Source organism: Brachycentrus maculatus, unplaced genomic scaffold, assembly GCF_059751285.1.
Source record: "Brachycentrus maculatus isolate JH-2025_06_01 unplaced genomic scaffold, ASM5975128v1 h1tg000147l, whole genome shotgun sequence".
Taxonomy (NCBI): domain Eukaryota; kingdom Metazoa; phylum Arthropoda; class Insecta; order Trichoptera; family Brachycentridae; genus Brachycentrus; species Brachycentrus maculatus.
The window spans coordinates 1,686,093-1,713,805 of record NW_028280900.1 but is presented as its reverse complement, the minus strand read 5'-3'; the positions used below and the strand labels follow the sequence as shown (position 1 = coordinate 1,713,805).

At 35.2% G+C, this 27,713-nt stretch overlaps 1 protein-coding gene across 2 annotated transcripts; it reads left to right on the top strand.

Moving 5' to 3' along the window:
- The first annotated feature begins 340 nt into the window (after positions 1-340).
- Positions 341-17,052, top strand: ari-1 (E3 ubiquitin-protein ligase ariadne-1). Of its 2 annotated transcripts, none has more exons than XM_088261006.1 (10): positions 341-720; positions 4,293-4,445; positions 6,479-6,547; positions 6,916-7,002; positions 8,407-8,535; positions 9,196-9,366; positions 11,066-11,262; positions 12,202-12,391; positions 13,489-13,715; positions 14,600-17,052. In XM_088261006.1, the coding sequence occupies exons 1-10, from the start codon at positions 514-516 to the stop codon at positions 14,679-14,681; spliced, it is 1,512 nt and encodes a 503-aa protein (XP_088117132.1). In that variant the 5' UTR covers positions 341-513; the 3' UTR covers positions 14,682-17,052. The 2 variants fall into 2 exon arrangements, with proteins under 2 accessions (XP_088117132.1, XP_088117131.1); XM_088261005.1 differs by having other exon boundaries at positions 6,464-6,547.
- The last annotated feature ends 10,661 nt before the right edge of the window (positions 17,053-27,713 follow it).

Below are 27,713 nucleotides of genomic sequence, written 5' to 3'. Positions count from 1 at the left end.
CACTGCGCAAAGACAAGCCGACGTCTAATACCATAGACTGTGAATTTTATAGATCGCAAGCTTAGAATAACATAGACTCGACATTAAAATGCACTAGAATTAGCAAGTTCCATATTTTTTCGAGGTGCGAGAAAGATGGGGTATTACAAATAATCTTCTACTTCTTTTTACAGTTTTTATTGTATTGAATCGGCGATACACACACAGATACAAAAATCATTTTGTCACTTTTTATTCATATTAGTCTATGTTGAGGGAAAAGAGACATACATATCCTCATAGCTGAGTACGAAAAGCCCTTGTATTAAGCTTGGAGTGTCGCACACATTGAAAAAACACCACACACAGAGAAAAAATATACGTCACAGGTTTTGGCAGCTTGTGGGCTTGCGGGTGCACTATTTTCTTCATTGTTGACCTTTCGAAATTTCATAGTGCGATTATTAATGTATTGTTTCTATCCCCGAAAGTTTTTCAACATTTGTGTAGTTTAGTTATTAAGAAAAGACTATAATGGATTCCGAAGATGAGACAAAGGACGATGTAGACTCGGGAAACGAGTCTAGCGGGGACGATGTTGATTTCGCGATGGAAGTCGAGTCTCATAATACGAGGGAACGTCAAACTGAAATAGAAGATTATCCTTTTGAAGTTTTATCAACGGAAGAAATCGTGAAACACATGGTAAATTCTATAAAAGAAGTCAACACAGTCGTTGAGGTCAGTGCTATTTTTCAGTATTTGTGCATTATTCTAATTTTGTATCGGGTACAAAGGAAATGTTCATTTCTGCATGATTTTGACAGGGATTTTTTTTTGCAAAGTTCGCTGACCTAATTCTTTATTATTGTGTCATTTTCTGAGTCACTGGTGCCAAGTTCAAAGATGCAATTTCGTTTTCAAAACTTATTAATTATGCCAGTTATACATCAAGTCACTTTTTGCTCTTTTTATTTTCGAAGGTCACCGGCTAAAAATTCAAAAATTTGTGGGTGTGAACCCATCTGATTATTGATAATTAAATAAAAACAAAATATTATATATTATAATTAATGTAGCATTGTAATTTCCAAATCAATTATTTTTGAGCTACATTATTGGCTACATTACTTATCCAGGGTGATATTAACACATTGTTTGCACGAAACGCTTAAAAGCATCTTTTACCTAATGTTGGTAGAGAGCGGGAGACGCGTATAAGTGTTCTATTTGGTTACTTTTCCTACAACGCGAGAGAAGTAAAAAAAACATTGTATAGAAAATAATAATAATTATTATTATGAGACGGATAGTGTTTTGGCTGATACCGGATATCCAGTCGGCTCACAAGCCGGATATCCGGTATCCTGCAGGGCGGTGCATTTTTTATTTATTTGAGTAGCAACATATTTGTGATCAACTGTAACTCGTGAAGCTCATGACACCTTTTGGGACTGTTTCGTTGAAGTTGGAAATGAAAATGGCGGGCAGCGTCAGATCAATAAAAAAGCGAGATTGCCAATGAAATTGAACATTAACACTCTCCTTATGATTCATCATTCACTTTGTGTAATACTAACTGACTAACTAACCATCACGCCGCTTCTCCGCAGGTGTAGGCAGAGAGAATAGAACGCCACACCACTCTGTCTTTGCAAACATTCTTCGCCTCTTCCACGTTCATGCATCTCCTCATACATACCCGTCGATTATTACGACTCCTAACCTGACCACTTTCAAGTATTTGGCATACCTGATCGTGCCATGTTTTCTCGGTCTTCCTCTGCTCCTTTTTCCAACTACATTCGCCTCATAAATTTGTTTTACCGTTCTTTCCTCACTCATTTGTTCTACATGTCCAAACCATCTCAACACACCTTTCTTAATTTTATCGATAATGCTTGCGATAATTATTGTATAATACCACTTTAAAAACACTTCTTCGTGACTACCGGTTTCTGAATAATCATTCCATCATTAGTTCAAATCTGACATTTATACAAAAATAAAAATAAAGAGAGAAAGAAGACAAATAATCACAGTGGGAATATTTTTAAATGTGGACTTGTATTACTTGTGGTATTACACAAAGTGAACGATGAATGATAAGGTATTATCATACCACAATGTTAACAATGCTTTTTATATAGAAAATAAATTGAACATTATTTGAAAACTGTACGCCTCGATCGTACTTCCGATCCTTACTTTTGGTGGTCAATTTTGGTACAATCAATGGGAAACAATATCCAACAAACTTGACAAAGTTTGCAAGAATTTACCTTTCAGCTTCATGCTGCATTGTTTATAGTGAGAGGTTGTTTTCTGAAGTCGGCCATGTCTATAAAAACAAGCGCGATCGCCTTTTGCCCACAAATGCAGAGAACTTTGTGTTCATTCATCATAATTTACCTTTAGTTTAATTTGAATATCAATAAACTGTTTTGCACACTTGTACCTATTTGTTTGCAATAAACAAACAATCTTTTATCGGATTTTCATTCATTTGGCACGTATTTCTATTATTGATTAAGTATCATACCTATCTAATAAGGAAAGTAGCATAATTGCATTAATTTAATCAAAATTTGATATTTTTTTAACTATCCAGTATCCGGTTGGATAGTAAAACAAGGCCGGACAGGCTTGATGCCGTATAGTTACCAGATATCCGTTTAATCTCTCCTAATGATAAATTTGGATAATTTATATAGTGCCATTTTGGTAAAATACTACCTCAAGGGCGCTTCACTGTGAATAAATTGGGAAAAAGAAGTCGAAACGATATAGCAAACAAAACGGCTGTCCACACTTAAAACAGAGTAAGGGACATTTTTTTGCATTTTTGGACTAAGTAGAATCTACTTAGTCCAGAAATGCAAATAAAAAACCTACTACAAAAATATGTCCCTTACTGTGTTTTGTGTTTGGACAGCCGAAATGTGTCTTTGGTTTTTTCTAAAAAATTATCTCACTCTCACTATTTCTATCTACTGGTGGAAGACAATTTACTTTTTAGTTTGGTATTTATTTTAACATGTATTTCTATTTTCTATTAAAAATGACAAACACACATATGTTGCCAGTTTGTATTTTAATTTGAAATATTCTCTGTTTGGGTTTAGATATTCACCCTTTTTTACTGACAGCATATCTAACTGATCAGTTTTGAATTTTGGATTTCCAATTTGAATCATAACAAAACCCCGGAAATCCAAACGGCTGCGGCCTGTTCGGATTTGAAGAAGTTCGGACTAGACAATAAATTTGTAATATGTGTGTGTTCCTTTGTGTTTTTTCTTGTTCATTCAATTCTAAAGGTGTGGACTGACCGAAGCATTTCATTGTGACGTAACATTTGCGGTGAGCATCCGACTACGGATGGAGCACTCGGAACGCTGTACTGACTATACGAATGCTCGCATCGTAATGTGTTACATCACGACGAAATGACTCCAGTCAGTCCCCACTTTAATTTGAATGAAGTATTATATGACATTGTTTCTTTTATGGTATATGTACATTATATGCAACTCTTTACATTTCAATCTAATACATATTACAGTACTCGAGTAGCTATGCAGGTACAGTACTGTATACTTCATCAACTTTTCAATATCTTTTAAACAAAATTAGGTTATACAGTCGAACTAGTTTATAACGAGCACGCTTTTAGCGAGATCTCGGATATAACGAGGAAACATTTGTTGATATTTTGGTTTATGATTTTGTCCATACAATTCACGGTTATAACAAGCAACTTCTCAGCTATAGCGAGTAAAAATCTTCTTTTTTTAAATGTTGTAAATATTTGAATGCTCTAAAACATTTTCGACCTTAAGTAATAAAATCCAACCTATGCCTTCAGGGTCGGATTACATTTATGACACTAAGTACCTAAATTGGTATGTCGCCAACAATTAAAAAAAAGGTGCAACACATATGGGATTAAATTGCAAATTGCAAGCTTTGTCATGTCTGTATGTAGTAGGTATGCTTATGAAAAAAATACCTAGTGTCGGATATATCGAGCAAATTCAGTCAGTCCCGTTATAACCGTGTTTGACTGTATATAATATTTTATATAATAATCAATGTGTTTCTTCAGTCTTGCGTGTTTTCAAAATGTTTTTTTTCACAATCTTTTCGGTTTCCAGGTTTCCGCTGTAGCAAAAATGTACTAAGATCAATAGGAAACAATACAGAGCGTATGAAACCTTCACCACTTGATGTTTGACTATTGATATCTCTTTAAGTGTAGAAATGTGGTCTCCAATATCGCACAACTTACTGATGGCCTTTTCAATTTCCAGATACCGGCCACCACAGCACGTATACTATTAAATCACTTTAGATGGGACAAAGAGAAACTAATGGAGAGATTCTACGATGGTAACCAAGAACAGCTCTTCTCAGAAGCCAGAGTTGTCAATCCCTTTAGGAAACCCGTTATTTCAAGAACAAAGGTATCTTTTTATAACTTATATGTGTTTTAAAATAATAGTTAAATGATTTAACCAGTTCTCAGTTAAGTCCGAGTGTAAATGGAGCAAGGAGCTTGCATTGTGATGAGCCTGCTCATTAAAGTCGTACTCCGACTTCTCGGTATTGGTTTATAATAATAAAAATAATTTGGATAATTTATATTGCGCCATTTTCATAAAATACTACCTCAAGGGCGCTTATAAAGACTTGGATAATAATACATAATAATAGGATGATGATAATGATACACAAAAAATTAATACAATAAAACGCCCTCAATCGGTCTCGGGACGTCCAGTGGGCTGAGTCTGTACCGGAGAAAAGATGAGCCGACAAATTGTAACGCCTTCCTCTTGATCCCCGATTTCTTGCACCGGCAAATTTTCTCGCCAAAATTCAATAAATAATTGATAATCTTAACCTGAATCTTCAGCAATAAATGGTTAGGTATAATGGTTGGTCGGTACTTTACACAGTTGAATCGTGGAATCGTTGAACCCTCAAGATCAACACTATGAACCGGTTAGAGGCATTCGAAATGCAGTTGTATCGTAAAATACTACGCATTGTATGGACCTATATGGTCAGCAATGTGAATATGCTCCTAAAGGTGGAGACTGACCGGAGCATTACGTCGTAACATAACATCGTAACATCGCTCGCGGCGAGCATCACCGAGTATCCGAAACTATGGATGGAACGCTCGGCTCGGTGTACTAACTGCCTGAATGCTCGCATCGTAACCTGTTACGTTATGACGAAATGCTCCGGTTAGTCTTCACCTTAAGACAATAAATAGGCAGGCAGTTGCTGACTGATATCACAGCCCGGAAGGTGTCCTATCTGGGGCATGTGCTTAGCGAGGAGAAGTATGAGCTATTGCACCTAATCGTGAAAGGCAAAACGGAAGGTGGACGAGGTGTGGGCAGACTTGAATCGAATTTCATTACCGTAATACTTGTAAAAACCTAAAGTTATAACTCAATAGATAATATAGTAATAAATCAATTGATATCTACAGTATACCGAACTTTGAGTTTGAAAATGATATATTTTTTTGTTGATTGAAAAAACTACAGTTTTTATTTTATTTTATAAAATGCAGTTCCACCAAGTAGTATCAGTACAAAACTTACAAAACAAAATATCAGTATAAATATTAGAGTGTAAAATCACTCCAGTACGGTAGCCGAGCATGCGCAGACCATTACACTACAGAGGCGGAGATTAAGAAATATAATTTGTAATAATACCCTGTTCCGATTATCAGGTAATGTTTGATTTGATCGGTTTTGAAACTGGTTGTGATCGGTAGCCTGGAGGAAAAGCGAGGGAGAGGAAGATCCTCCACATAATGGATCGATCAAGTTAAGTCAGCAGCAGACATCTCGGTGGTTGGAGCGCTACGTGCAGCACAGTCAAGGGATAACTGGAGAAGAGTCATTGCTTCCACAAGGGTCACTTCTTCTTCTTTATGAGCCCTCTGACCTCCACTGCTGGATATAGGCCTCTTCCCCTTCTTTCCATATCCTCCAGTTGGTTGCTGCTCGCAGCAAGTTTTTACCCCCCACAGCGACAATGTCGTCAAGCCATCTTTTTTAGGGTCTTAAACACCTCTTTTGTTCTCCCAAAGTCTCTATCGTAGAATTCTCGGGGTCCATCTTGTGGGTTCCTGTCTTGCAATATATCCTGCCCACTGCCATTTGAGTTTTGCCACGCGATCCATGATGTCCTCTACTTTGTTTTTTTTTCCTGGTATATTCATTTTTAATTTTATCCCTCAGGCTTAAACCAAGCATGGATCTCTCCATGGATCGCTGTGGGCACTTGAGCTTCTCTGCATTTCTCTTTATCAGAGCCATAGTCTCTAGTGCATATGTGCTCACTGGCAGTATGCAGGATTCATAAACTTTTCTTTTTAAAAAGGGGCTACAACCCTCAGTAATGAGGAATAAGACGGAGAAGTTTGATTGGAATTCATTAATTTAATATGACATAGTCTCGTACTTTTCAGTTGCCAAGACGAACTTCAGCGTCGGGGACAGAGGAATGTGAGATCTGCTTCATGGTCCTGCCATCTTCGGTAAAACTTTTCCAATTACGGAATATCGATAATGCGAAAACAATCAAATCATTTTGTTTCCGATTGTCTAGCACTGTCTATGTTCCATTATTGATTTTATTTTAATAATTTTATTACCTTTTTTTTGCCCAAAGTGATTTTAATTTTTTTTATCTTAAATTATTAGTCTTGAGAAAAACTGTTTGCTTGGAAACCGGTAAACATTATAATTTAGCTATGAAAAGATATGTATAGTGATTGCATAACAAAGTTATATCCTCATACTTGTTCAAGGCGTGGTATGCCAGAAGGGCTTATTAAAGTATGAAGTATGCAACTGCATGTACATATGTGTAGATAAAACTTAATAGGTTCCGTAATGATTTCAGATGATGACGAGTTTAGAATGTACTCATAGATTCTGCACTTTGTGTTGGGGAGAGTACCTGACCACCAAAATAATGGAGGAAGGACTGGTGAGTCCATACAATCTACTTATCCCATTATAAATGCCGCAACCTGGCTATTATCCTCGGCTCTACCCGACCGAGTTTCTCCAGAATATGCTTGGCTACAATAGTTTAGAGACTAGAAGGAATGTGTATTTGATTACGCATTTTTATTGATTGTTGCGGGGTATGATCGATAATCCTGAAATTATCCGGAGCATTGGTCTGTATGTTCCCGATAGTTAGCTAAGACAGCTTCGGCATAGATTGTTTCATATTCCTGTATACAGGACCAACCTGCCGATGGTCATGCCTGCGGGAAGAGCTGCCGCTATGCTGAATAATATCACTCCGAATATTGATCTATTCCATGTGTCTGAGGGGGTATTCTGAAGCGGGATTCTTCTTCATCTTTAACAAGTTTACTTAATTAAACAAGAACACAAGTTTAAATAATTTTTGTGTTAGTGTATATGCTTTAAATTTTAGTTTGTAATGTATATGTTAACTTTTACTGAATAAATTAAATTGAATTGAATTTAACCCAACGGTTCATTAATGTCACTATCTAGAGGCTTCTCTTTAATCCAGTGGTTCTTAACTGTGTTGGAGGTACCGAACCCCACCACTTTGATATGCGCGTTTACCGAACATTGAATTGGAAAAATGATTACTAGATTGATATATTCCTTTCAAATAATATACTAGATCTATTGGATAAATGAATATATCGTACGGCGTATAATTTTTCATAGTATTTGATATATTTCTTTCAAGAAATATTCTAGATCTATTGGATAAATGAATACACCGTACGTTGTACAATATTTCATAATATTTTATATTTTCCTTTCAAATAATATTGTTGTCATACAGGAGAAAGTGACCAAGTGCATTGTTTTACAAAAACCTGATCATTGACTATTTGATATCTTACTAGCTTAATATTGCCCTGGAAAAATCCCAAAGGATTTTAAACTTGGAAGTTTAACATATTGACTAGTTAAAAATAACTAACTGCATTGGTGTTTATTTTCTTGCCAAGCAATAGTGACTTAAATGGCCCTCCTGAACATTTTACGTTTTGGTAGTTGGTCACTTTCTCTTGTACGACTACGATATACTAGATCTATTGGATAAATTAATATATCGTACGTCGTATAATTTTTCATAATACTTGAAATATTCCTTTCAAATAATATACTAGATCTATTGGATAAATTGATATATATTGAACGTTGTATAATTTTTCACAATATCGTACAATAAGTCGGTTGTGTGTTTTGGCCTTTGCCGAACCCAGGAGACTGACTCACTGAACCCCTGGGGTTCGATCGAACCCAGGTTAAGAACCACTGCTTTAATCTATAGTCTCGGATGAATATTTTTCCGTGTGAATGATAATGATGGATTGAACTTGCGCATTTCTAGGGTCAGACAATAGCCTGTGCCGCTCACGCCTGTGATATTCTAGTTGACGATGCCAGCGTTATGAGATTGGTGAAAGATTCCAAAGTCAAGCTCAAATACCAACATCTCATCACCAATAGTTTTGTAGAAGTAAGTACATCCGAATTGTCATTACAAAAAGTAGTTATATGTTTTTAGGTTTTTCACTACAAACAAAATTGGAGGCCTAACAAATCAAATTGGACATAATAATATATTTTTCTAAGAGTTTTTCTAAATATATTCATATTAGTACTACATATACCGTCAATGTGAATACCTGCCCACTTCTTTTATTCTTAAGACTAGCAAGCCTGCGCACTGTCATAGTCTGTGCGCGCGATGTGTACTCAATTTTCCAGACAAGATTTTCAATACTACTTAGAATCATGAGTACTACTTTGAATGTATTTTTAAAAATTCTAACCTTTTTGTAAAATACAATATGACATCCGACTTGTTTTATAAAACGTCCAATTTGTTTTGTAAGGCGTCCAATTTGTTTTGTAAAATTTCCAATTTGTTTTGTAAAGTGTTTGTAAAGGGTTTGTAAATGGATAAATTTGATTTAACAAACATCCAATTTGGTTCTAAAATGTACAATTTTATTTCTTAAACATCCTATTTAATTTTTAAAATGTCCAATTTGGTTTGTAAAACATCCAATCTGAAGAGAAAACGGTATTTTATTGCTTGGTGAAATGCATGTTATAAGTGCTTGTGTTGGCAGTATATTGGAATGTATAAATAATGTGTGTGTGTGTGTTGCAGTGCAACAGACTCCTGCGCTGGTGCCCGTCACCCGACTGCAACAACGCCATCAAGGTGCAGTACGTGGAGCAGCAGCCCGTCAAGTGCAAGTGCGGCCACACCTTCTGCTTCTCCTGCGGCGAGAGCTGGCACGACCCCGTCAAGTGCCACCTGCTCAAGAAGTGGATGAAGGTCAGACCGCTACTCTCTCTTACTACTCTCTCCATCCAACAAGTCACAGACGAGCCTAATGTGTTGACTGTCCGCTGTTATATTAGCCACATCAGTATGACGACCTGCGTTGCTGATATTGTACAGCATGTGTGCAGACGTTATTTCAAACAAAACATAATCTTTACCTTAAAAAATACATTATATGTTATAAACCTTTCCCTTATGGTCCTAAAAAACTTCCACATGCAACGGTGATATGTATTTTATACACCATATGAAAATATGATTCAAAAACGGAAAAATGTGAATATTCTTAAATGTTGCTTTATTGAACGTAGTTGAAGTTGAAGTGTAGCAATTTTGTGATGTTAGCTCTGGTAAGTATCTGAAAACGAGGGAAAAATACATCGCAAGTAGCCACAACGGCTAGCGTAGCGACACAACTGGCGTATATGACAATCTGCGCACTACTAAACTTGCTATGACACGCGCGTATACGCATGTTATTTTTAATCACTTTGTATTGATTTTAAAACTTTTTCTAAATCACCAAGTTAGTGCTTGCAATATTAATCGTAACAATTTTTTTGTGTTAACCCGTAAGCTGCGGATCGCATCTATTGTCGTTTTTTATAAAGGTACCGTTGACTGCGGATCGCATGCATAGTCGTTTTTCAACTTTACGTACTTATATCAACACCTATGCATAATTTTTTGTACTTAAATTTGGTTTGAGGCATGGATGAATTAGTTCTCTTTGATTTAGTGTCATAAAATATCAAAATTATTTCAATTTAGTGTCGACTTTATCGTGAATACTTCCGGTCGGCTGATGCTCGGCGCGTGCTCTCAGTATCGTATAGTCTGTTCAATCGGTTTAGGCGATCTAAATTAAAACAAGTGATTGTGTACCACGGTGCTGTGTGATATTTTTGTACTATTTTTGTTGTTGTTTATTATCGTGCGATGCTTCGAATACTGGAAGCATTTTTTTTTGTTATAACTTTTATCATCATAAATATATCTCTTCCTAGTTAAAATTTATACGACAATGAAGAAAATATCATGTTTTTTATAAGAAACAACAATTCTGAAAACAAAAATGGTGAAAGCGGATAACCAATACGCAAGAAAAGGAATAAAGTCACATAATTTTGATGTCCCACATGCAAAATGAATTTTTGTTTTAATCACTGCTTTGAATATTTTCACACAATTTCGAAATATTGATCATGCCCGTTTTTAATATAAACATTAATTTAAAATATTTTTCTAAATTTCGTTTTAATTTACATTTATTTTTTAATACAACGCATTTAAAAAAAAATCTGCGCGCATGCAACAAATGGACTATACGACAGCCGCGTCTTCTATACAGCCGCCAAATTTTCGGCCGCTAGTCCGTAAATGTTAATATTTTTGTGTAAATACACTATAAAAACATAATAAGTAAAGTGAATTGTGTACGGTGAACATCTATGATGGATTTCCGAAAGTTTCAGTACAAAAAGTAGGCAAAAATATGCTTTTTTTTGTCAAAAATATTGTAATGTAAAAAAATCCAGCACGGGACGGAAAGTTTGACACTAGAAATCGAGCAGCTTAGAGGTTAACAGTGACCGTGACATAATTAACAATGTATTTTGGTTATCAACCAGTTGTAGTGATAATAATTTTCTTTGAAGTCAGTGAGTAACGGCGATCCGATGTGTTTCAGAAATGCGACGACGATTCGGAAACCTCGAACTGGATAGCGGCCAACACGAAGGAGTGTCCCAAGTGCAACGTGACCATAGAGAAGGACGGCGGGTGCAACCACATGGTGTGCAAGAACCAGAACTGCAAGAACGACTTCTGCTGGGTGTGCCTCGGGCCCTGGGAGCCCCACGGCAGCTCCTGGTACAACTGCAACAGGTAATGTGCCCATCATTTACCCAACTGCACTTTTGTCATTTTATTGACTCCAATATTATTATATATTGATTCATTAACTTTGTGGAAAGACATGTTTTTTTTTTTTAATTAAACACCTGCATAAGTTATAATATTATATAGTTGTAATATTATATTATCTTATGTCCGCCTCCGTGGTGTAATGGTCAGCGTGTTTAGCTACCGTGCTAGAGGTCCCAGGTTCGATTCCCAGGGGGGGGTGAGAATAGATATTGGTGAATTTACACTCTAATATTTATTTAATATTACTCTGGACTGGTCCCTGAAGCGCAGAAGTGATCACCTTGCCTTCATATAATTAACGATCAAGATAACATTGCGTCAATACGATGCAGTGCCCTATGCACCATTGGGTGCGGATAAGGGTTGGAGATACTTATGTACGTGACAGTTTTTTTTTTTAGATTACTTTTAAGTGAAAAACTGTAATTAGAACTAGATTTATTTTATTTTATTATATCAAATAAAAAAAATCTAATTCCAATTACAGGTTTTCACTTAAAAGTAAGCATTATCGATAAAATTAAGAAAGGTGTGTTGAGATGGTTTGGACATGTAGAACGAATGAGTGAGAAAAGAACGCTAAAACAAATTTATGAGGCGAATGTAATTGGGAAAAGAAGCAGAGGAAGACCGAGAAAAACATGGCACGATCAGGTATGCCAAATACTTGAAAGTGGTCAGGTTATGAGTCATATCAATCGGCGGGTATGTATGAGGAGATGCATGAACGTGGAAGAGGCGAAGAATGTTTGCAAAGACAGAGTGGTGTGGCGTTCTATTCTCTCTGCCTACCCCTGTGGGGAAGCGGCGTGATGGTTAGTTATTTTATTATATTTTGTTATTTTTTGTTATTCTGTTGGTTTTCCAATAAATAAATAAATTGTTGGTGTTGTGCAGATATGACGAGGACGAGGCGAAGGCGGCCCGGGACGCCCAGGAGCGGTCGCGCTCGGCGCTGCAGCGCTACCTGTTCTACTGCAACCGCTACATGAACCACATGCAGAGCCTGCGCTTCGAGTCCAAGCTCTACGCCTCCGTGAAGGAGAAGATGGAGGAGATGCAGCAGCACAACATGAGCTGGATCGAGGTTATTGCCCTTACCTTCCATGCACGCCATAGTCTAGACCGGTGCCATGCCATGGTCACTTCCCAGGGGGGGTCAAATAAATATAAGCCATGTTTTCACTCTAATATTTACATACAATGCTACCCTGGACGGGTACCCGAAGCGGAGGGCTGCTCACCTTTCCTTCATGTCTCACCTTTCCTTCATGTGATCAAGAAAACTCTGCGTTAAGATGAAGCAGTGCCCTATGCACAATTGGGGTGCGAATAAAGGTTTGCGAATAAAGGGGTGCGAATAAAGGTTTGGTCACCCTTCCTTCATGTGATCAAGAAAACTCTGCGTTAATATGATGCAGTGCCCTATGCACAATTGCGGTGCAAATAAAGGTTTGAAGTAGAAGATCCTAACTTACACCCGTGTGAAACATAAAAACGCAACCAGTACCTACCCTACCTTACTAAGTAGTACCTAGATTACCTTACTACCTACTTCTACTGCCTACCCTTGTAAGTAGTACCAGCTCACCTTACTACCTACCTCTACTGCCTTCTTCAAAACCTTATCCGCACCCCAATGGTGCATAGGGCACTGCATCATATAAATGCAGTGTTATCTTGATTGTTAAAATATGAAGGAAAGGTGATCAGCCCTCCGCTTCAGGTACCAGTCCAGGGTAATATTGAATAAATACTAGAGTGAAAAATTACTATTATTTATTTGACAACCCCTGGGAATTGAACCCGGGACCTCCAGAATGGTAGCCGAGCGTGCTGACCATTACACTGCGGATGCGGACACCCTCTACTGCCTCCCCTGATTAAATTTCCGTGCACGCCACTGCCTATGACCGCATCGGGTGTATTTGAGTATCGGGTGTATTTGAGTATCAGGCGTATTTGAGTATCGGGCGTATTTGAGTATCGGGTGTATTTGAGTATCAGGCGTATTTGAGTATCGGGCGTATTTGAGTATCGGGTGTATTTGAGTATCAGGCGTATTTGAGTATCGGCTGTATTTGAGTATCGGGTGTGTTTGAGTATCGGGTGTATTTGAGTTTCGGGTGTATTTGAGTATCGGGTGGATAGACCCCGAGTACACATTGTGATTGCCCCTTGCAGGTGCAGTTCCTGAAGAAGGCCGTGGACATCCTGTGCCTGTGCAGGCAGACCCTGATGTACACGTACGTGTTTGCGTACTACCTCCGCAAGAACAACCAGTCTGTGATATTTGAGGACAACCAGAGGGACCTGGAGAACGCCACCGAGACGCTGTCCGAGTACCTCGAGAGAGATATTACGTCTGAAAACTTAGCTGATATCAAACAAAAAGTTCAAGATAAATACAGGTCAGTGGTGCCTTTGTAACACAGTTAAACCTCCTCTCTATATATTGTAATTGGAGGTCACATTACCTCCAATTACGCCTTTATAACGCAGTTAAACTTCCTCTCTGTAATTTTTGTAGAAATACATAAGAAAACAGTGTAAAAATTGGTAAATATAATAAGTAGGAATGTAAATTTGAATGTATTTATTTTATGTTAAGACTTATCTTAAGAATGCATTGTGTTTTTTTGGCGTCTCTCGCGCACTATCAAAAGTAAGCAAATAAAACGCTTATAAGTGTCTCCTGCTCTCTATCAACTGTATGTCAAAAAAAACTTTTAAGCGTTTCCCGCAAACAATGTGCTGATAATAAAATATATCATACCTGAGTTTCATTTAATAATAAAATGAAACATGCATATCGCTCACTCCTTTCAAGAACGTCATAAATCAAAAAACTTGATTTTTCAGGAGAACGTTTTCAAAGTTTAAAAATATAATGCAATGTATTAAAAATAAATATTAAGCCACTTATTAAACTTTTTACTGTGCAATAGATCTTTCGAGATGAAACCTGATGGTTTTTTCTCCATTTGAAAAATATTTATTTTATTTTAAAAAAATAATTAAACCATACCTCTTCTTCAAAATGCAAAAACAACACTTTCTGCCCTGTAGCGGGTAAATATTAAGTTTTAAATATGCCGCTTTGGCTGGGATATAGTACATTTTCTAGGCATTCCGATAACACGCACAACTGAAAAATGACAAATTTTGATTTATGACGTTCTTGAAAGGAGTGAGCGATATATTGAATATTTTAGTCGTATATTATAAAAAGTAATCGTTGCGGCAAATGACGTTTATGGAAAAAAAATTAAGTAGTTTTTTTTTGGTGTTGCAGATATTGCGAAAACAGACGCAAAGTCCTCTTGGAGCATGTTTACGAAGGGTACGAGAAAGAATGCTGGGAATATACTGAGTGACGGGGTGTTCCCGACATGTTCTCCGACGTGTATATACTGTACGCATACTAAATCCTCTATGGTTCCTCCACCCCCCACTCACGGCACCCGCATACATTCTACTCGCATACATCCTACTCGCATACATCCTACTCGCATACATCCTACCCGCATCTCCCGTCCACACAGGACCGATCCCATTTCAAAAGTGAAAATTGACAAAAGATCCTAAATCAGTCAGGTACATACACTGTTCAACCAAAGTAAATATTTAGCTTTTTTGTTTTTTTTTTTTAATTTTTATTATTGAGTTATCAGTCGGCAGTCGAAAATAAATCATCGCAAATTTAGCTGAATCTCTGAATAAAATAATATGTTATTTAGTTTAAATATTTGTTTCATTTTGGTGATATCTGTATATTGAGTTTATTTCCTTCTGGCTAACAGCGCAATTCCTTTCCAGTCTATGTAATCCGTACAAAATTAAATAAGCTGTCCGGCTTCATTATTACGGAGAGACTGAATTGTTAGCAGGATAAGGATAGTTTGTTATAAATAAACTTCATCTATACGTACTTACAGAAAAATTCACATGTATTATTTTTTAACGTAGAAATTAACTGTCATTTATTATATTCTATGTTTCTTTCATTACTTAAACAGATATCACTAAAATTTAAAAATAAAATACTACTTTTTTTTTACTTGTGAAAAATTTTATTTCATGAAATTGGTGCCTCCTTCTCACTTAAAAATTCCAATATTTTTAATAGTTATAAAAATCAAAAACGGCAATTTGAAATGTTTATGTTCTGTGGCAATTTATACAATACTTGCATTCAAAAAGTGTGTTAACCTCTTTTTTATTTTTCCAATCTTAATAAAGATGCCTTTTTTCATTTCAAAGGTCACTTAGTTGCATTGTTGCATATTATATTGTTATTATCAACTTGCGATTGGCTCAGTTTTCAGAATGCACTTTTTGACTCACAATTTTTAACGATCCGTACTTATCTATTCAAAACATCTAATTGGCATTTTATAATCAAAATTTGTATAATATGGATCAAATAAAGTAATTTTTAACCCCAACAGACCTGACGCTCAGTATAATGGACTTGTCATTATTTGTTATATTTGTATTGCGAAATATTTTGTCAAATAACATTAGTAGCATTTTAACCCTTTAAACGCATTAAGCAAAAAATAAAAGTTGATTTGAAAAATGCAAATTTTCCATAAAAAATAAAGTATTCCATAAAATTCCTTTTATTTTTTTATTTTAGTAATGAACTTTATAGTCCATGGCTTTTACTATAGTCGATTTACGCGTCCAAAGAACCCTTTGGTTTTACCAAACTTTATAATAAATTGAGAAAAAAAAAAGTTTTTTTTATAAAAAGGGAAATATTTGTGCTTTTATTATTTACATAAATATTTCAATTTCATACTATTTCTGTGAGTCTAAACGGCTCATTATTAGAAATAGGTATCAAATTGTGGTAGAGTGGTTTCGAACCGAGAAACTCTGGCTTAAGAGCCCGCGACACTAACCACGGGACCACACATCTATTGACACATTGATGTCGGGCAGTTTTTTCATCAACCTCGACCCTAATTAGTATACTAATTAGGGTCGTATACTAATCACTAGTAACCGCAAACCCAATTCTGATCTGTACAATGTTTTTTGGTGTTTCTTGTGCTCTACCGAAAGTAAGCAAATAGAACGCTTATATGCGTCTCCTGCTCTCTACCAATAGTATGTAAAAGTCACTTTTAAGCGTTTCCTGCAAACAATGTGTTAAGTCAGGATTTACATCTTCTTCCTATGTTGTCTTTACTAACTTTTCCTTGTAATCTTATAGGAATTACTTTGTATTTCTCTCGCCTCGTAAAATACCAAAAAAAAACTAGCTTCCTTTTCTTTATAGTGTCTATAACTTCTCTCTTCTTTCCCGTGTCGCTCACTCCTTTCAACAACGTCATATATTAAAAAACTTGATTTTTCAGGAGATCGTTTTTAAAGTTTAAAAATATAATAATAATAAACCCTTTTCCGCACCCCAATGGTGCATAGGGCACTGCTTCATATAAACGCAGTGTTATCTTGATCGTTTACACATGAAGGAAAGGTGATCAGCTTCAGGTGCCAGTCCAGGGTAATATTGAATAAATATTACAGTGAAAAAATCACTTATATTTATTTGACCCCCCCCCTGGGAATTGAACCCGAGACCTACAGAACGGTAGCCGAGCGTGCTGACCAAAAATATAATGAAATGTATTAAAAATAAATATTAAGCCACTTATTGAACTTTTTACTATGCAACAGATCTCTTTAGGTAAAACCTGAAGGTTTTTTCTGCATTTGAAAAATATTTAAAAAAAATAATTAAACAATACCTTCTCATCAAAATGCAAGAACAACACTTTCTGCCCTGTAGCGGGTAAATATTAAGTTAAAAATATGCCGCTTTTGCTGGCATAGTACATTTTCTGGGCATTCCGAAAACATGCACAACTGAAAATTGACGATTTTTGATATATGACGTTGTTAAAAGGAGTGAGCGATGTGTCTTAAAATATCTTCGTTAAGAACTCTCTCAGTCCATGATATTTTGAGTATTCTTCTTTGTGGTAGCTTGGGTGAGATCTAAGCTTTCGAAGCCATAGAGAGGCATTGAAATTTTCATATATTTTTCCCAAATTTGTATTATTTAAGGAGAATTCAGGTCTGAAGTAGTTAGCAGGTTGCTGTCTTTGATTTTAAACGACTCATATTTTGAAAATGCTTTTTAAAATATAGAACGGATAATTTGATTATTATTATTATTATTTTAATTATATAATCCTAATGAGTTATTCAAATTTGAAATTTAATCCTTGCAATATTATAAATTGTGAAAAATAAAAACGCTGGACCGTTTTTAAATTCAAGGACTCATATAATCGTCGTAATATTTTTACAGCTTTTATCTAAGTTGGATGTTTTTTTTATAAATAGAATATGATATTGCTATTTTGAAATTTATTTCAATAATAAATTTTAGGTTTTCTAAATCATTTCCGTAAATGAATAGGTTGATTGTATTTCTCACTGCCTCTAATTTTAACTGATGTTTAGTGAGTTTAATCGGAGATAATATTGTAAATTTAGACCAAGGTTCATGTAAAATTTAAGAAAAAGCTTTTTTTTTTACTTAAATCACTTAGAATCTTCAACTTTTTATTATTTTTGAAAATCTAGTGTTCCTCAATATTGTAAACATTGAATAAATATGTCAAGTAACAAGTATTTTTCCACGCTAAAACTTTGTTTATTATCTCCGTGATAAATAAATATTGTGATATGTATTTGAAAAAAAAAACACCTCTTAGCCTGCGTCATATTACGTCAACGATCTGTGGGTCACTGTGTCCACCGTAGAAGTTGAAACTAGACTCACATTTATTTTTGCTTCTAACCTATATTAGGTTATCCTAAAAGTTATAAATTTTAAACTAAAACTGTAAATTCTAATACCGGGTATAAAATCGCATTATATGACTAAGGGACGGTTCATATTCCATATACAGGGTCATCGAATGAAAATGCCAACATTTAAAAAAATTATACCACTGAAATCCTTTATGTGACACGGGTAATTCTGTCACTGAACGCTAGCTGGTGAACGTAAGCTTAGTTTTGGAGGTGGCGTGACCTTGATATGCGCACTCGAATTACATTGGACACACGCTTTTCCAACAGCCGGACTGATAGAGGAGCCCCCATTGCCCGGCCTCCAAGAAGTCCCGACCTTACTCCTTTGGATTTATTTTTCGGGGGGCACATTAGAAATATTGTGTATGCAGAAAAGATTCGGGATTTGGATCACCTTCAGGAGTGAATTTCTGCTAACTTGACAGTTACTCTAGAAATGATTGCTGTATGTGGTAAGAAATCGACTAGACTAGACATCTGCAGAAGGATATACGGTGCACACATCGATTTAAAAAAATCTTTTTCTGCACATTTTAATATCAGAGCAATCGAATTACCTCTTACAGTTTTTTTAACCAGTTGCCAGTTTATTCCTCACGTGACTTGGGCAAGGAGTTTGTGTTGCATTGATGAGTCCGATTGCCACTCAGGCAAATCGTATTCCAACTTGCAGTACATATTGATTTGCCCGACCCAAATATATTTTTGTATTTGTTTTTATTGACTAATCCGAGCAGTGTTTGGGTAGTCCTGTTTCCAGTTGTTTGGTGATGACTTCCTGCACCGACGAATTTCTTGCCGAAATTCGACTGTTAGTGGTTAAATAAGTAAATAATAAATATAATATAATTTTAAATGTTGGCATTATTTTTCGATGATCTTGTACACCTCAAGTCATGTACTCTTGTTGATGCAGAGCCTCTTTTTTCAAAGCAATATGCATGTGAACTTTTTCTGAAGCCTCCTTGTGCATTGAAGATGTGATCTACTTTACCAATGTATGAGACGGATTTCGTGAGGCGTTACTAGACACACGAGGGTGCGACCAAGCGCAAATCTGCCAGATGCGCATTGCAATACAGCAACTGTAACTGTATTCAAGTCCACTTACTACATGTGTGTTATGTTTTGCCAGTTAACTCTGTACCCGCAGTTGACACGTGTATTGTACTACCTTTGATAATGCCTATCACGCATTTGGCACATGGCGCGTTGTATATAAACTCAATTTCTATTTCTCTTGACGGAGTGTTATCATCATTTCGATTTTTGGTTTAAAACGTGGCATACTACCGACATCTGTGGAATTATTAATAATCCCGAGGAATTATTATATGAATGTAAAAGTACTACTTTCTTCTACTTCAACCTATATAAAATAATAAAATACCAATAAAATAATAAAATTTGTTGCAAAAATTAAAATATTTTTACATTTGTATTTCATATACACATTGCTACTTTTATTACCACCATAATTTTTTAAGGTTTTTTTTAATTACTTAAATGAGTGGTGACTTACACTATTGCATGTACCGTTACTCTCGGCCATATTATCACTGGTAAAATGGCAGCTGCTGATTGGATAAATTTTCAGATTGCACGTTTTAAAAAAATATAAATATGTATTTGTGTTTTTTTATTATTATTATACACAAATATTTCAATCTCGTACTATTTTTGTGAGCCTAAGCTGTTCATATGGTAATTAATTGTGGTAGAGTGGGCTCGAACCCAGAGACTCTGTGACACTAACCACGGGACCACAACCCGTTATATTTTCATTTTCACTTTAAAATATAGCAAGATTTTATCATAATCAATTATTTTCATTGATTTTTTTTCGGGTTAAAACATGTAATAAAAAAAATAACCTAATCCTTAGGTAACTATGATTCCTGTCTTTGATTTTTTAAGACTCACATATAATTGACTAATAGCTGCTTAAAATTTTACATTGTAAAATTGATTTGATTGGTATCCTATATAGAGATAAGTTGTATTATAGAGTGGAACCTCTCATGACGAGTAATTCGCTTAACGAGGCATAACAAAATCTGAAAAAAGTTCCTCCCTTAATAAGCGACATTTCGCATGAGTTACAGAGAAAAGGCAAGTCCCTTTTTCATATTCACTTGTTTTGACAAACCAAAAATGTTTCGCTTAGCGAGTAAGATTCTGAAACGAATTGTGTTCGTTATGAGAGGTTCCACTGTATTTGGTTTTATGTTTGTTCCATAATGCAGCGTTAATAGTTAGCGAGACACACTGATCGATGCCAAATATCTATAAGATGAATAGAAAATTTAATTTGTCGAAACGTTTTTGTCGTTTGATTTTGACATTTGGAATCTAAAAGCTACTTAACCCGCCCTGTACTTGTAACTGAAGACTCGGGAGCTAGGAGATAACACGATATGAATGAAGATTAATTTTAATTCCTGAATAAATGCTGATTTTTATAAATAAATACATCTGTTATTTCAGCTGTCCTTCCCTTCATTCCAATATGAGAATTGTACACTTTACTGCACTTTACGGATTACTTCATTGCACTCTTTTTAAGTGACTAGAAATTCTGTTTTGAATATTGAAAGCATTAACTTTGTGGATCATATTGATATATTATTTCGAGAAATAAAAATACTTTGTGTTCTGATCCACTCACATTTTTATTAACCAACTAGTTTCGGCAACAACCTGTTGCCCTCTTCAGGGTTTCATTTATTACTAAATATATATTTTTCGGATGAAGCTCATTTTGATCTTGGCGGGTATGTAAACAAGCAAAATTGTCGTATTTGGGGCACAGAAAACCCGCACGCATACATTGAAAAGCCGGTACACCCAAAACGAGTCACTGTTTGGTGCGGATTTTGGTCCAGAGGCATAATTGGGCCATTTTTCTTTGAAAATGAGCAAGGAGTGGCCGTTACAGTCAATGGCGATCGTTATCGGGCCATGTTGAACGGATTTTTGTTCACAAAAATTGAAGAGGAGGATATTGGCAACATTTGGTTTCAACAGGACGGCGCTACGTGCCACACAGCCGAAGCTACGAAGTTTTTTTTTTATAGCATTTTCAAAAAAAAAAAGTTATTTGGCGGACCCTTTATATATAAAAATAAAAAAAACAGTGTACAAGTTGTTGGGTTTCAAAAGGGTAGGGGTGGGGGTAATGGTGTTTTAAGGAGGGGTAAGAGCAAGGTTGGGGATAACTCTGTTTAGGTTGGGTTTGATTTTATTTATTTTTATTTTATTTTTAATATTTTTCCCATAAAATCAAACCCAACCTAAACAGAGTTATCCCCATCCTTGCTCTTACCCCTCCTTTAAAACACCATTACCCCCACCCCTACCCTTTTGAAACCCAAAAACTTGTACACTGTTTTTTTTTTAATATGTAATAAATTAAACCCTGAAGAGGGCAACAGGTTGTTGCCGAAACTAGTTGGTTAATAAAAATGTGAGTGAATCAGAACACAAAGTATTTTTTCTCGAAATAATAGATTAGAAATTCTTTTATAATTATTCTGTATCCTCATTTCACCAAGGATTACATTTGGTTTTGCAAATTTTAAATATCCATTTATTTTAAAACTACAGCGGACTACACTTATTGTGATCACTAAAGCCCTACTTTTAATAACAATAGGTTGATAATATTAAACAGTTGATAAAATGAAATACAATTTTATTAAAATAGTTACACATAATTTTAAAATGTTATCAGAGTTTTTTTTTTCCTAACCCTTATCTATACCCATACTATATGCATACTGTACTGCATCGCATGGAATTCTTAAATACACAATGGAAATGTGGTCAGCCCTGCATTTCAGGTACCAGTTCAGGGTATTATGAAATAAATATTACAATGAAAAATGACTCAAAGTTGAATTCACTTTTGAAACCACTTTAATATGACTTTTCAAACTACTTAGTGTATTTTGCCAGATTGTAAAACTTTTAAAACTTTATAATTTGCATCATTAAGTCAAAATTAAATATTTTCGAGTTAACGTTTTTTACCAGTGCACCCACGATTTGGAATTAGAGAATAAATAACCCTGGATTGGTACGTTGGTACAAGTGCTGGACTGATAACCTTGCCTCCATGCGATCAGCATTCATAATAAGTCGATGTCAAGCTTTTTCACCATTGAATGCGGATAAAGATGAGAGAAATCAGGAGATGCTTATCACTTTGTAATCGATATGTCTTATCATGAAATGACCAATAGCATAAATTTGATTGCAAAAGGCGAATCATATAAAAAGATTTCTTGGATGTTTTTCGCAGAAACTTTGTGGCACATTTTATAAAATTTATAAAATAAAACAACTTTGTTTTAACCACTTTTTATTGGTACACTTTTTCTAACCGGTTTTGACAAGAACCTTGTCATCTTCAGGGTTTATGTACTAATTCTAAAACATTGAAATACTCACAGTTAGGTTATAGTTAATTACCCTTCCCTTACGATACCAAAAATTTCCACGCACTCCGTACACCATATGAAAATGTGATTTAAAAAACGGGTAAAAACTTATAAATGTTGCTTTTATTGGAAGGGTAATTAACTATAACCTTACTATTAGTATTTCAATGTTTTTGAATTAGTACATAAACCTTGAAGATGACAAGGTTCTTGTCGAAACCGGTTGGAAAAAGTGTACTAATAAAAAGTGGTTAAAACAAAGTTGTTTTATTTTATAAAGCATATAAAAAGAAATTATTGTGCAGGTATTGACTGTCTATAAGAGGTTGATCACATCTACTATCACAATAAGTAAATTCAGCTGCATAAATGTATAGGTCAATCAAAATTGTGTGTGTTTTACATTGCAAAGGATCTAAGTTACACAAAAATAAGATTATTCAAATGCGAAATTTATAAATCGTTTGATTGCACTCTGCACGTTTAATTTCTGTGAGCAGATATGACAAATTGTTGCGTTTTTAAGTGAACACACTATATATATAGTGAACTCCTTATATCCTCTGCAAGGAATATTGAAAATAGGGTTATTTCATTTATACAAAATATTATTAGATTAAAACCAATATTTTGATATAACCCGGTCGCTGGTCAAATAAAAAAGTGGAAAAGCTAAAAATATTGGTTTTAATCTAATAATAAATTAAAAATGCAATTCCATCACGAAGTGTCAGTGGATAATATAAATCTATTATACAAAATATGTTTAGTCACCCACCAATAATAAATATTATAGTGTTAGTTTCGGATTAGTTTCTCAATCTTTGTTTTATTATTAAACCTGTTTGAGAATGTGTTGTTGTGCAGAATTGATAATAAGTAGAGTAATTGTTAACTAAAATACTTTGAGAAACATATATTTGATAATTTGGACATGAAATGTATGGCGCAAGTATAGTCTTCCAATTTCACTGTAAATAAATTACTACATTTTCATTGGCAAAGTGTGATTTTATTTCTAGTAAATAATCTAATAAGGATACATATTTTACAAAAATCATTGCAATTTCAATTCTCTGTTTTTATAATTCAATTTACTAATTATATAATTTAATGAAATTGAAAATGTGTTTTCTAGGCTTCTCCCCTAGTATGTAAAATAATTCTGGAAAGAATATTACATACATTTCATGAAGGTTTCTGCTTCAAGAAAACAAAATATGAGAATATGTATTTCGTATAAACTACACTCAACCACAAAGTTTTACTCAAAAATGTATGTGATCTTTTTGATTGAAGCATATATCGCTCACTCCTTTCAAGAACGTCATAAATCAAAAATCGGCAATTTTCAGTTGTGCATGTTTTCAGAATGCCCAAAAAATGTACTATATCCCAGCAAGAGAGGCATATTTTTAACTCAATATTTACCCGCTACAGGGCAGAAAGTGTTGTTTTTGCATTTTGAAGAAAAGGTATTATTTAATTATTTTTTTAAACAAACTAAATATTTTTCAAATGGAGAAAAAGCCCAGGTTTTAACTAAAAAGATCTGTTACACAGTATAAAGTTCAATAAGTGGCATGATATTTATTTTTAATACATTGTGTTATATGTTTAAACTTTAAAAACGTTCTCCTGAAAAATCAAGTATTTTGATTTATGACGTTCTTGAAAGGAGTGAGCGATATGTATACTGAACTCCCTTTACATCCAAATTACACAATTTCATAATAACATGGTGCAAAAAACAAAATAAAATAAAATAGGTCTTTTTCTGACCCCTATCTGCACTCAAGTGTTGTACAAGGCACTGCACCAAATTGACCCGGCGTTAACTCGATCGTTGAATATGTGGCAATCCAAGGCAGGGCAGGGTGGTCAGTTCTGTGCTTCAAATTTTTGGATCTTAGGAGAGGATTATATTTAATGGTACAAGTAAAGGAGCTCAGGATGAAGAACATCACCGCTATATGGAAAAGGAAATGGAAGAAGAATATAGGCAGGTGTATGATAATAGCAGAAATAGGTAAGGCTCTGGGGGCTGCATACATGTACTCATACAAGCTTGTGCAAGCTATTCCAAAAAGGTGAGGATGTAAAGAAATAATCTTGTTAGTAAATACTTTAATGTACAAATAACATACATATGTTTTAATCAAGGATGAGTAGTTAGTCCACCTCCGTAGTGTAATGGTCAGCACGCTCGGCTAGTGTACTGGAGGTCCCGGGTTCGATTTCCAGGGAATCAAATAAATAACAAATAAATAAAGTGATTTTTTCACTCTAATATGTATTCAATATTACCCCGGACTGGTACCTGAAGCGGAGGGATATCAAGATAACAATGCGTTTATGTGATGCAGTGCCCTATACACCATCAGGTGCAGATAAGAATTTAAAAAAAGAGTTGTAAGTAGACATGGACTACTACTTATTTATATCTGCTCCCTATATGGAGTCCACAAACTGTCTCCAAGTAATCAGGTCTGCGTCCCGAAGTTCTGATGAGAACTGTCAACAGTGGACGTTTTGGGCGGTGGGAACCTGATGCTTTGTAAAAACCTGATGCATCTGAAGCACATACCCCAGCCAACTGAATCACCTTTTCTTGACAACAATTGCGGCCATGGGTTGCCACGCCCTATGTTGTATTTCCTCGTTCCTCATAAAGTCAAACCACCTCGAGTCTGAAATTCTTCGCAGGCATATATTTTGGCTGTTCTGGGACCTTGTGAGGTATTATGTTTCACAGCTGTATAATATGAGATAGTTGGAGTGATGAAGGCATTTACATAGGTGGCATCTGGTCTTCGCCGAGTACAAATCTTGTCTCCGGACAGCCTTCATACTGCTGAATGTGGTTTCCGCAAGCCCTAAACGCACTCCCAGTTCTTTATAACGGCTGCCATTTTTCTTATGAACTCTCAACTTTCTCTATGAGCTGGTAACTCAACATCAATGGTTGCTAGCCAGATGGCTAGCAACCATTGAGCAGCACAAATTGCACAACACATGAGATTTTGAGACATTAATTTTAAGCCCCATGTGCGTGGAGTACCTATTTACTCTACTGATAATTAATTGAAGACCTTCGACGGAGTCATCGATTACAACAGCATCATCTGCGTACTCTAGGTTGCAGTTTCTAGGAAAAGGAGATGGTTATACCTCAGTCGGATGGTAATAACTTTCGGATTCGGAATAATCATTCTCTCATTAAGTCAACCATAACGTGGAATTGCTCCATAGCATGATCATTCACCTGTTTATATATAACAATTTTTTATTTGAAGGAGAGAAAGAAGATAAAAGAATCACAATGGGAATATTTTCAAAAGCTGACTTGAAGTCAAGTCAAATTGGCTACTTATTTTTAGTAGATCTTTTTTTGATTTTAAATTTACTAATTTATAATTTTTCAAGATTATTTAAATGAAGTTCAGTATTATTTACATGTAAAAATTCTATGTCCGTTGGTTTATCTAGATCAAGTCTTCAGATATAAGTTGATCGGCAAATTCAGATTTTTTTTATTATTGAGACACCTTAAATGTTATTTAATTCTTTAATTGAATTTACATACATATAAATAATTACCTTCCCTTTCCTTAAAATCCTACTTGCAGATGAGCCTCTAAAATAGAAGCTTTGCGGGTTATTCCTTTATTCTGTTTTTTTTTTTTTTTGGGAATTTTACAGAAATAATTACATAAATCAAGTCATTCATATAAAATGAGTTATACAAAGTACTTGTTAGTACAAAATTCCACAATTCGCTCACTCCTTTCAACAACGTCATAAACAAAAAAACTTGATTTTTCAGGAGATCGTTTTTAAAGTTTAAAAATATAATACAATGTATTAAAAATAAATATCAAGCCACTTATTGAACTTTTTACTGTGCAACAGATCTTTTTAGGTAAAACCTGAATGTTTTTTCTCCATTTGAAAAATATTAAGTTTATTTAAAAAAATAATTTAACAATACCTTTTCTTCAAAATGCAAAAACAACACTTTGTACCCTGTAGCGGGTAAATATTAAGTTAAAAATATGCCGCTTTTGCTGGGATATAATACATTTTCTGGCCATTCCGAAAACATGCACAACTGAAAATTGATGAATTTTGATATATGACGTTCTTGAAAGGAGTGAGCGATATGTGAATTTGAGACAATACCTGAAAGAGGTATGGGAGGAAAGAAAGGGGAAAAAGGGAAAGATCAATGCTTAATTAAGTCAAAGACAAATTGTATTAAACAACTTTCAATTGATGCTGTATGCAGTCAGGAATCCCCTGGTATCCATTTTTGTTGTTTATTTTATTCCAGTAACGGTGGTGAATATTGGAACTTTATTACATGAACAAATAAGTATAATGGATCATATATATAAGGCTGATATGGTTGCATAGCTCCGGAATAGTGCTTTGTGACCGTATCAACAACCACCGCGACTGGAAATGTTAACCGGCAAGTAAGTATCATGCACTATACTCGTGTAACCATTGTATATAAGGCTGATATGGTTGCATAGCTCCGGAATAGTGCTTTGTGACCGTATCAACAACCACCGCGACTGGAAATGTTAACCGGCAAGTAAGTATCATGCACTATACTCGTGTAACCATTGTATATAAGGCTGATATGGTTGCATAGCTCCGGAATAGTGCTTTGTGACCGTATCAGCCACCACCGCGACTAGAAATGTTACCCGGCAAGTAAGTATCATGCATTATACTCGTGTAACCATTGTATATAAGGCTGATATGGTTGCATAGCTCCGGAATAGTGCTTTGTGACCGTATCAGCCACCACCGCGACTAGAAATGTTACCCGGCAAGTAAGTATCATGCATTATACTCGTGTAACCATTGTATATAAGGCTGATATGGTTGCATAGCTCCGGAATAGTGCTTTGTGACCGTATCAGCCACCACCAAGACTAGAAATGTTACCCGGCAAGTAAGTATCATGCACTGATGCACTATACTCGATAACCATTGTATATAAGGCTGATATGGTTGCATAGCTCCGGAATAGTACTTTGTGACCGTATCAGCCACCACCAAGACTAGAAATATTACACGGGCAAGTAAAAGGGGAACCAGAATAAAAGTCTCGTG